The following is a 12181-nucleotide window of genomic DNA, read 5'->3' as shown; positions in this document are numbered from 1 at the left end:
CCTATGCGAGGAGCCCTCCCTGGCTAAGGCGTCCGCTGCCTCATTGCCCCGGACACCGGTGTGACCCGGGACCCAGATTGGTCCGTAGTATACCTAGCTGTAAAATTTCCATTTTTTAATATAAGGCTTGCTTCCAAAAAAGAAACAAAAGAGTGGGGGTGATAAGGAAAAGGGCACATATACCATATACATTATGTGTGCCTGACTTCAGGTATTAAAGATATCTAGTGTTATCCACTGCACTAAACCAAATGCAAGCAAACTCGGACAAGAGCCATTAGCCAGTAAAGTAACCATGCAACGCCCACTTATTGGTTTTCTACGTATTTCGTTGGAGTCATTTTTCTTTAGTGATACTGATATATTTTAAAAGTACTGCTGAACATCAAATAACAAAAGCCGATTCCGGGAATAACATTTGCCGTATCACATTTATGCATTGAGAATTAAAATCGTAGGACATTTAAAGCAGAATCATATTAATAAAAAATTACGAAATTACATCCCCTGCTGAATAGTAATCCTTCGTCCTATAATGGTTGGTTCTAATACTGCTACTAAAGGTTTACTAATGAATAATTGGGTTTCAGTGACGCCCCTGGCTTAGGCAGTGGTGCCTTTTTCCGACTTGGTCATATTGCTTCAGTTCCTTGAGATCTTGAACCTGAAGCTGGAATAAAATCAAATGGCGGCTCGTTCCTCTTCAATCTGGCAACGACAGTGGAGGTAAATATAATTCGGCAGTACATTTCCACCAATTTAATTAAAAAGAAAGTTACTATTATTTATAATTCAAGAAAGCAGGATTTAATTTCGCCGTGAACTAAATAGGGTATTTTATTCATTAGAGTTTTCTATTAATTTGTTCTTTTTGTAATTGGGTACGGAGAATGAATAATTTAGGCAGCAATAAATAAAAACATAGATATTCTAGGATTTAACAGAACTTAAGTTGTGGAAATAGGTTTAGATAGGTTAATTGAGTTGTATTTCAAGTCACTACTATTTAAATAAAAAATAAAATAGAATATCTCTAATGTACGTATCTACAAAAGAGTTATCCTGGAGAAATATTTATCACTTGACGTTATGTATAAATGAATGAAGTCGGATACAATATTCTCAAATTCCGAAATTCATGATGCTCCGTCAACTAGTATGTTTATTCTCGTGTCATTTGCGGTAAGTCTATTATAAACATTTGTAATCCATTTTTGTATAATCTGCGAGAGAGAACCAACCATTGCTTAAAATATTTTCAAATTGAAATGAATGTATCTTCAACGGACTAGTATGATTGTTAAATACAATGAGAAAGTTGTATTCATCTGTGTAAAAAAGGAGATTTAGAGAAACAATCTCAGTACGCCACTGCATTTGACTCAAAAAGTTCCGCATTCCATTGAGAAATTTTCATTCATAATACAGTTACGGTTGGGTCGGACCCCGGAAGTAGATTCTAAGGGGTGTTTTTTTTCGATGTATAGAACTTTAAGTTGCAATAAAACAACGATGGATTATTCGATTGACATGAATTTTATTTATCCGAAAGATAATCTTGTGGCTTTACATTTTAAATATGATTTCTGGCATATGACCGCCACGGCCGGCGCGGACGTAGTCCAATCTGTACGTCCAATTGTCGATAACTTTTTCCAACATTTGTGGCCGTATATCGGCAATAACACGGCGAATGTTGTCTTCCAAATGGTCAAGTCAAGCCCCACAGAAAGTAGTCTAGCGGTGTTAAATCACAAGATCTGGGAGGCCAATTCACAGGTCCAAAACGTGAAATTAGGTGGTCCCCAAACGTGTCTTTCAATATATCGATTGTGGCACGAGCTGTGTGACATGTTGCACCGTCTTGTTGAAACCACATCTCCTGGACATCATGGTTATTCAATTCAGGAATGAAAGAGTTAGTAATCATAGCTGTATACCGATCACCATTGATTGTAACGTTCTGACCATCAACGTTTTTAAACAAAATTCGCTTATGAAAATCGGGAAGAACGGCAATCTCGTTTTGGGCCCATTCGACGAATCTATGCCTTACATGATGATCGTTTGGCTTCAATTCTAGCACGAGTTGGATTTTGTAAGCACGTAAACCAAGATCATTCCGCAAAATCTTCCATAAAGTGGATGGACACAGATCCAATTCCTGTTCTCGATGGCGGATGGACTCATTCGGGTCTTCCTCAATGCTACACTCTACAGCAGCAATAGCTTCTTCTGTACGCACCGTACGGCGTCTCTGGGGATGCGAGTTATCAATAAGAGTAAACGTGGTGCGAAAACGTCCCATGGTTAATCCAATTAACTACTCTGATGGACGATTTTGTCGACGATAAAATAGACGTAGTGCGCGATACGTATTCCGCACAGAACCATTATTTTCGAAATAAAATTGCACTATTTGCAAACGTTGTTCAGGCGTGAGTCTATTCATGATGACTTGCCAAACCAAACTGAGAATAAATCACTTGACAGCTGTTAAATCGGTCGCCATCTTGAACAGTAATGCCAACTTAAAGTTCTATACATCGAAGAAAAACACCCATTATAAGGAAATCAACCCCAATATAAAACAAAGGCTCTCAATAGCAAACGCAGACCTGCAAACGTCACTTTTGACATAAAATTCAAAATATGTCAGAGGCCGTAAGATTTAGCTATAGCTGAATATTAGGTATAGATGTATGAAAAATATTCAAGAATGTATGAATGCTACGTTAAAAAAAATGAAAGTTGTTAGTTGCCAACGAAAATATAAAAACCCAATACACAACAAACTCTTTTTTTAGTTTGTTTGATATTTTTTAAGTTCTAAGATCTGTAATAAACGTACCGCCCGGGAAAGATAAATGCAAAAACAAAGAACGCAGTTCAGTTCTAAGTACGCCACTTACAATGAATGCAATTTCTCTTTGTCATGTATTATAAAAAATTGACTTATTTTTCAATTGAAAAAATAAAATTTTGCATGGATATACTCCAATCAATTAGCTTTGAGAGAGTATAGAGGGTACAACAAACTGCCTTTGAAGAAACAACGCTTAAATTATTTGCATATAAAATGAGTTCTATTCTGTTAATTACCTTAAAGGGGCTAACCATCCAATATCACCGTTGCTTAGCTAATCCATCATTTCTTATTTTATCTTTCATGTGCCGATATTTAATTATCTTTTTTAATCTTTTCGCTTCAGAGTGCCGACCTTTTGATCGATCTTCCGGATGGAACAATTCTTGGATCTGAGACGAAAACCGAAAACTATTCTTATTATGCCTACCGAGGCATTCCATTTGCAAAACCTCCACTAGGAAATTTAAGGTTCCAGGTAAGTATCGTGGGATAATCCATATAATTTTCAAGAGTTAAGTTTGCAAATGTTTGGAGGCTCCAGTACGAAACGACCCTTGGGACGGAATTTTAGATGCTAGTGAATTGAAAGACTGTTGCATACCTTTAGGCTCTTCTCAAGAACAACAAAGTGAGGATTGCCTATATATCAATGTTTTCACACCACCGCAAAATGTAAGATGATCTTCGTTAGTTGTATGCATTAGCGTTAGTTGTAGCAAATCGAATATTAATGCAAAAAATGCATAACATAATGAAAAACAATGCCAAGCAAAAAGGATAAGCGGTCGATCATTTTCTAGCAACCACTAAATCCCTAAACCTAGAGCAATTTACAATTTGACAACGCATAGTTAATTGGTGGCGACCTTTCAAAACACTTATTTGATCTGAGCCTATAGACCATTTTCCGTTTTATGAGGGTTGCAAATTCTTGAAAATGAAATTGTGTCACCACTAAAACAATAGAAAATCAATAATAATAATAAACACTTCACGCTTATATGTTCAGTTAATTATACGATCCTGCTGACAGGAATACCTTGAACATTGTTTATTTAGATTACTTCTTCAATTACCGGGAAAAGTTAGGGATATAATAGCGATCATTGTCGGAAAATTTTTGTGCGAATATTAATGACTTAAGAAATACAGGGTGCTCTTGGATGTTAAATTATTGAGAATTTCTTCTTTTTAATGTGAGAGAGTAAAGAGACTACGATAAATACCGATGATGCGCGTCGCGGTCTTGCTGTCTTTATTTCCAGGCAGTGCAGTGCGGTGACGTTTGATATTGACGTTTCTTCAATTTATCATTTCGTTTTAATTAATACCAAAATACAAATTATTGATTTAAATGTAGAGGGACATAATAAACGTTAACAAAAATCAGTATATTCACAAACTTAGAGGGATCTCAATTTATATTAGCTTACACCACTTAAACCGGAATCGGATTTGTCTCAATCAGTAAATTGCTCTTCGAATGACCATATGTTTTCAGTAAAAATCGTGGTATTTTTTGGTCCGCAGCCTTCCTCATTATATCGTCAATGAGCTCTAACAATTGTACAAAATTTTCCGTTGGCGATTTTTTAAAACTATCAAATTGACTTGAGCATGTAAACGTACCTATAATTACAATTGATGTTAGAGAATACAATTAACTAAGTCGTGTTTTGCAGAGCGAGGTAAGTTCAGCAGGAATTAGTTAAGGGTTGCTTAAAATATGCTTTTCCTTTGGACTTCCAGTGTCAGCTTTGTTTACTCAATTTCGCTTTAGAAGTTTAAACGAGTTTTGTAAAGCATTATTTATTGATAACAAAGAGCCAAAAGAGACAAATAACTCTCTGAGTGACAATTAAAAACCAAAAACTTTCCTTTTACTGTAAACTTTACAACAATATTATAATAAAGATACGTTGCCCAAATGGTTCTATGACTTTGTAATTCCAGTTTTTGATTTGTATAATTGTTGCCAGAAATGTTGCAAAATGAATATGTGAATAATTTTCAATTTGGCAATGAAATATATCTTTTCCAGACAACAGAGACACTGCCAGTAATGATCTGGATGTACGGGGGCGGATTTACTACCGGATGTGCGCTCGAGAGCGTCTTCGGACCACAGTCTCTTACAAACGAAGGAGTTATAGTGGTTACATTCAACTACCGTTTGGGTCTATATGGTTTTTTAAGTACAAATGACAGCGTGATTTTGGGTAACGCTGGACTCAAGGACCAACTACTAGCGATGAAATGGACACAGAAAAATATCGAATTTTTTGGTGGCGATCCAGAAAAAGTGACAATATTTGGTGAAAGCGCAGGCGGTGTGTCAGTGGGAGCGCACGTCGCGAACAAAAAATCTGCTGGCTTGTACAGAGCCGCGATTTGTCAAAGCGGTTGTTCTTTGACGATTTTGCCTTCAGCAATTCAATCTGATCCCAGGCAAACCGCTTATGACATTGCGAAATCGATAAACCCTTTCGTTTCGGAAGCAACCACGACCGAGGAAATCAGAGATTTTCTCCAATCTCTGCCCGCCGCAAGTAAGTAAGTATTATAAAAATAGCCAATAATTTAAGCTTTTATAGTAGATTGAAAATTTTAGTTACGCTTTTGACAATCAAACAATTAATAAATATTATTTTTTTTAATATGAAGACAACTTATTTAAAAAAAGCGTATTTTCCAGTTTCATTTCTTCTTCAGTTATGAAAGAGTAAAAAATGTAACATTGGAAAGGTTTTCCTGTTCCTGCTCTATATGAACGCAATTATGTATTCTTGAATCAGAGGAAAACATCGATGTAATACTAATTTTAAAAGGGAGTGTTAAACATTATTGTCTATACAGTGTAACATTAAAATGGACTGCTGATATAGTTGACAGAAATTCCCCAGGGTAGTGTACTGGGGCCGTTTAATTTCTAATGTATAGCTAGAGTTCAGAAACTTTAGGATAGAGCAATGAGATCATATTTTTTATTCAATGAATACACCCCTGTTCTTTGAGAAGATACTACATTTGGCAGTACCCAAATCGGTTTTTAAAATTACTTTAACCATGGTGAGGGAAAATTGATAATCGAACTAGAGAAACAAAAACAATTTTAACTTCTAGAATATGTAATGTAATTGTTATGAAACCATTTATTCTGTAAATTCTCAAACAATTTAATATTATTTTATTTATTATCATTTATTCATTTATATCATTCATTAATGTTAGATTCATTTTAATTGATTTTTTTCATTTATTTGTAAACAAATTAATTCGAATATTTATTTATTTTTTAGACGGGAATCGTAATAGAAGTTGAAGACGAGAACGCGTATGTAACGGATCATAGTTTCACACTGCTCGAATCGGGAAACTTTAACCATGTACCCTTAATAATCGGAACAAATTCCGCCGAATCGCTATCAATTTTGGGAAGTAAGTGGTGAACAGGCATCTTATATGTCCACAACACAAAAGCAAAAATGGTATCTTTCAGTTTTGCTGCCCGAACTAGTGATCGCTGCACTCAGCTATGATTTGAACTCGGCGTTGTTAATACCCTACAACCTGAACCCTTTGCCGGGTACCAATTTAAACGACGTTGCTGTATTGATCAAGCAGGCGTACAACAATAACCAACCATTTGCATTGAATTTGGCCTCGTTTGTTGAGGTAACTGATTTTCTGATTTTTAAACAGTGATTCCACTAAACACCATTTGTTATCCACGTGGAATTGCATTGCAAGCATTTCCTAAAATCAGTAAGGTTTTTTGTCTTCGGGAGTTCGCCTAAAATAAGTTTAATCTTGTTACGTTTGATTGATAAGAATTGTGTAATGACCTGAGAGTTTCATATAAATTGTATGTGCATACTTTCTAAATTGCAGTTTACCAGTGACCAGTTATTTGTAAGATCGTCGCTTAAGCAAGCTGAACTGCAATCCAATTATAGTCCTGTATACTTTTATCAGTTTTCTTATTCCGGAACTGTAGGCAGCATACACGCCACCATTGAAGGTATGTAATACAGATGGTTAAAACCCGCCTCAGAAACAAAAAAAATGTTTTTCTTTTAAGGCACTGGAAAAGTGGGACACGGGGAAGATGTACGTTATCTATTTGACCGGACTGAATTTCCCTTAAACACAGAGGAGGAATTCCTGACCAAAAGTAGGATGACTAGACTTTGGGCCAATTTCGCAAAGACATTGTGGGTGCGTTCTTGCCAATCCACTTTAGTAATTTCATAGTTTTTATGTTTTTTAGGAATCCCACCCCGGATGAAATTGATCCGCTTCTTAATGTAACCTGGACTCAAGTTTCGGGTTTAAACATCCCTTACCTGGATATAGATGAGACTCTCGAGGTTAAGCCCGGTAAAAAGGTGAAGGAAATGGAAATGTGGAACGACGTTTTTTACACTTACGGCCAGCAACCTTTCTCGGGATTTTGATTCCTTGATTCACGTATAAAAAGTGACAAACATTATGCCCCGATTATTTTATAAAACAGGGTTGTTTGTGCGTCTCCTATATAAATAAACTTAATAAAAACTGTGAAATAATTGTAATTTTATTTATTATTGGTACTGGTTTTGTTATTCCTAAGATCATAAGGTATTCGGCGATTTAAGAGCAGAAACTGCAATTCTATGTTCCCAACCTGCCTCTGGTTTGCAACGTGAGTTGGCTGATGGTTTGTTGTAGAATTCCCACATTTTTAACATCCGGTCTTGAGAATCGTAGCTCTAGTCCTTTATAGTCGAGCGTATTTCCGAATTCACGACTCCGAGAAAAGGTATATAAATATAAATCTATAATGCCGAATCGTAGTTGGATTTGGATTGTTCAATAATTCAAAATTATTTAAATTTTGATGTACCTTTACCGCACAGTTTTCTTAGGATAAGTTGTAATATTGTCCTTATTACTTGATTTCGTTCGTATTTGTTGTATTTGTATTCTATATAATCTTGACAGTGTTAGTTTAAGAAATTAAAGGTTCTTCATTTTTCCAAAAATTGAACTGAGGTGGCTTTTACTTGATGAAAATCCGTTTATCAAAATAAATAAGTACTAAAAGTTCAGATTTTCACGAAATTATATATTAGGACATGGCAATTGTTTCGACAACACCTTGTCTTTATCAAATGATCGAATGATAAAGACACGGTGTTGTCGAAACAATTGTCATCTCATAATTTATAATTTCGTGAAAATCTGAACTTTCAGTTCTTATTTATTTTTATTTTTCCAACTCTAGATCCCTTTAATACTTTCCACTAAAGGGATATAATACGAAGTTGGCAAACGAAATATATAAACCTAATGAAAATAATTGAAACTAAAAAGTCAAAGAAGAAGGCGGCAAATAATTTCAAACAATCCTAGTTTTGTAATCACAAAGACGATACCCATCAAGATTGTAACAATAAATATAAATAACGTGTGAATTGATAAAATTGTTGGCTGAAGTTTGTTGCGTACTGTGTTTTTTCATTATCTTTCGGCAATTGAACTTAGCTCTGCTGGCTGTGTCTCAATTACGCTGATTGGAATTTCCTAATTAGGTCGCCTATTTTGACACAAGGTTAACTTTGTTTCATATTACATATTTTGAAGCCACTGTTTTATCATTTTTTAAAGCGTGTGTTTACCGGACACACACAGATTTTGTACGTTTGGAATTATTTTCAAGCACGAAGAGAACACGTGTAAAAGTAACCAAAGAAATGGCAGTGAAAGGTTGAGTGCCCATCCAACATTAATTGTATAGAACTTAATATTCACAAACAATAATTGCGTTATAATCCACTGAATATGCACAATCCCCTCTAACAAAATATTCAACAATCAAAAATCTTTTCGTATAATATTTTCTATGATTACACTACATTTTTTTCAACAAATTTCAACACAGCTACTAGTGGTTTTCATCTGTGATCCGTTTCCTAATAAGAGAGAGTTAAGTCATTAGCCGTATTTCATTTAAAAATTTGTTCTGAAAAATTGTAGTATTGTTTTAGTAGACGATCGAGCATTGGATTTCTAATGCCGTAAGCTTGTTGAATTATACTGGTTCAAAAGTGTCGAATCATGTGTCTCTTTCCAATTTGTTAAGTTCAGGAAGTCCATTGCGAAAGTTATTTATTTAATATTGTGTTTCTTAATGCTAGGTAGGTAACGAAACTTGTACAAAAAATAATAATAATTCAAATTTCTAGAACTCCCGAATAGTATTGTTAAAACACACTGTATGTTCCATCTAAAATGGTATGCAAGGAATGATTGGCTGTGGCCTTCCAGGAACTGTCTATCAAAGTTCGGCTTTCTGTCTAACTAATGTATGGAACTAATAAGATTTCTTCAAAGGTCTAAATTAGTTAAAAATCTAGAAAATTATGTCTATGTGGTAACCTAAAAAAAATCTACTTTATTTCATGAGTAGAATCTAAAAATGAAATGATATACAGGGCATGCCAGTTAAACCAAGCAAGATCCACGTTTATATAGAAGCGGCAACACTGCATACTTGAAAATATCTTAGAGCACCTTACATTTTACATCAACCTTTTTTTTTGAAAATACTAACAAATTTTCTCCTTCCTAAAAGTAAGAAAATTGTTATTCAGCTATTCGGAGTTGCAAAAATAGTTGAAACGTTTCGAAACGGAGTTGGAACAATATTCCGACTTGTGCATGAGGACAAACGCTGCCCCACCAAATAGAAGAAGAAGACAGGAAGAAAAGAAACTGTAATAAATGAGGAAGAAAGGACTGCCACCAAAAGAATAATGCCTTGGAAAAAACGATATCTGAAATAAAAAAGGATGATTCCATTCCACCCACGAGTAAGAAGAAATTGTGGAAAACTTTGGAGGAAATGAATTTCCTTTATGAAAAAACTGAAAATCACTTTAAATCGACATAGATGAAATTATCTTCCAGCCACGTGGATATTTGAGAACAGTTATCCAGTTTAGAATTGAAAACATGAATATCTATCTATCTTCTGGACCAAACGAAAATATAGCAAGATAAATTATGAATTATTTGCTCATCTCTATGAAGAGAATCATGTTTAATTGCCTTGCCTTTCTATTGAATATAAATTAGAGTGATGCTAATTGGGGAACGATTCAAGGAGTGTAGGTTTTGTAAATTTAAATTTTTTTACTAGGAATTAGGAAACTAGGTATAGGACTAGATGTTTCATCCAGCTCTGCATTTTCGAAAATTATATATTATAATTGAAATTATTTTCAGTAATTGCATTTATTTTGGAATATTGCAAATCTGGTATTTATCACTAGACAGGAATCCGTTATCTTCAGTAATTTCGTACTTTCTTTTTGAATACACCACAACTTATCGAAATACCTATGTCGCTAATCGCTAAAACAGAGATTATTATCGGTTTTTATTAAATTTGAAAAATTCCAAATTACTTCTTGACAACGATTATCCTATGTCGTGGATGTACCGCAAAATTTTATACTCCCTTTATATTTTCCATAAAATCCAAATGTTTGATATTGATATAACTAATAAAAATACCTTAACTGATTTGTAAATAAAGCGAAACTGAAAGCCTGAAAGCAAAGAAATTAACCATCAATGCATCAATTCGTGGCTACAGTTGTAACTGGGGTCATGGTAAGGAAATAACTCAAAGCATAATTATTATTTAAAAGATTCATTAAAGCATTTATTACTTTTTAAAATATATAAGTCAGAATGATAATTTTCATTTATGACTGCTTGAGTGGTAAGCATAAAAATTAAACTTATTTTATTTAATAGATTGAATGGAGCGATATATTTTAAATTATATTGCAATTGGTTTTATAGTTTAATTGTCATTTTTATCTACAGTCCGTAGGTCTCCTGGTCGACATTGCGGACGGCATCATTTGTGGGTAGGAAATCAAAGCTGAAAATTATAGCTACTACGCATATCGAGGTATTCCATTCGCAACACGTTACTAGAAAAACTACGATTCCAGCTAAAAATGTTGTTAGGCCCTCGTACCTAACAAGTCATTGGAGGGAGTCTTAAATGCAACGGCAACAAGATGTTGGTGCAAATGGGGATGACGTGAGCGAAGATTGTGTAGTTATTAATGTGTCAAATGGTTACAAATACACAGCTAGTTTGCTTGCAGATTGCCGAAAAATTGCTCTGGATATTTGGGGAGGATCCTCAAGCGGATGCGCCGCACATCTTATTTAAGGACCATATCGCCTCGATAACGAAGATGACATAGGGGCCACGGCCAACTATCTTCTAGGAGTATTTGGTTTTCTATCTACCGAAGGCAGCGTTGTTTTGGGTAATGCCTAACTAAAAAACCAACTGCTCGCTATGCAATTGACGCAAAAAAACATCGAATACTTTAGTGGCGATCCCGAAAATGTTATCATATTTGGAGAGTCCATATGGGTAACAAAAAATCGGATGGATTGCATCGGGCGGCGACCTGCCAGAGTGGCTGTCCTTTAACGAATCTAACTCAGACTCAACTAAGCAGTCCTAGGAAGGCAGTCTATGACATATTGTGATCTATAAATCCATTAATTTCGGCGAAAAGTACAACAAGTAAATCCTCAACTTACTATCAGCCCTCTAGATTAGCGTATTTGTAATTTGAAATCCAATAATTTTTTTCACCGTTTGTTTCAGACCTGAGCAACCAAGCTTAGTACCAATTCTGAGGTTCTTTCATTAGATAAAAATCAAAACCTAACCGCCATCACCTAAGAAACTTTGCTTTAGAGACAGGTGAACTGCTTCAAGTGCTTCGATACAACGTCGTTATTAGTAATTCCCGATTACTACGATTACGGAGAGCAATTATTTAGGGGATTCTGAACCAGCGATATTGTTTGGAGTTAAAGTTATTGTTTCATTAACCAGCTCCGCGTTTTATACTTATGAATAAACGGCATTTCTACATATACTTATTTTTATTTCTCTAAATCTCAGAAAGTGGTCATAAACGATACTAATAATAACAAGACTCAACAGGCGGTGCAGTTTTATGATTGAAGTGAACACTACTAAAATATTCAGAAAAAAGCTCAGATATACCGAAAGTTTTGCAGGACTGTGTTTTTACCATGCATTAGTAAACATAAGATTTATAATCACGTTTTATAAAATATTTTGTATCCCGACAGAACTACGGATGGTAGTCGTTACCTTTTAGAATTTTTCCATTTTTCAGGTGCTTTTGTTTTTCTCTTAAGCCACAAACCGCCCGAGAGAAACATACTGGAAAAGACCCTTTGAGGCTCGTCGAGCTTTAA

General features: G+C 34.9%; 1 protein-coding gene across 1 annotated transcript; it reads left to right on the top strand.

Moving 5' to 3' along the window:
* The first annotated feature begins 1593 nt into the window (after positions 1-1593).
* On the top strand, positions 1594-7326 carry LOC132696380 (pyrethroid hydrolase Ces2e-like). Its single transcript, XM_060661176.1, has 9 exons — positions 1594-1629; positions 3213-3344; positions 3404-3541; positions 4911-5418; positions 6185-6307; positions 6369-6544; positions 6761-6890; positions 6951-7083; positions 7140-7326. The coding sequence occupies exons 1-9, from the start codon at positions 1594-1596 to the stop codon at positions 7324-7326; spliced, it is 1563 nt and encodes a 520-aa protein (XP_060517159.1).
* The last annotated feature ends 4855 nt before the right edge of the window (positions 7327-12181 follow it).

The sequence above is a fragment of the Cylas formicarius genome, unplaced genomic scaffold (genome assembly GCF_029955315.1).
Source record: "Cylas formicarius isolate icCylForm1 unplaced genomic scaffold, icCylForm1.1 PGA_scaffold_1__22_contigs__length_36826433, whole genome shotgun sequence".
NCBI classification, from domain to species: Eukaryota; Metazoa; Arthropoda; class Insecta; order Coleoptera; family Brentidae; genus Cylas; species Cylas formicarius.
This window is presented reverse-complemented; position numbering and strand designations above follow the sequence as displayed.

What these genes read in the sequence shown, in the direction of transcription:
- LOC132696380 (XM_060661176.1), top strand. Translation starts at nt 1,594, where the DNA reads ATGACCGCCACGGCCGGCGCGGACGTAGTCCAATCT. An exon ending in ATCGCTATCAATTTTGGGAA is followed by an intron (nt 6,308 to 6,368) that starts GTAAGTGGTGAA and finishes GGTATCTTTCAG; the next exon opens with TTTTGCTGCCCGAACTAGTG. An exon ending in CATACACGCCACCATTGAAG is followed by an intron (nt 6,891 to 6,950) that starts GTATGTAATACA and finishes TTTTCTTTTAAG; the next exon opens with GCACTGGAAAAGTGGGACAC.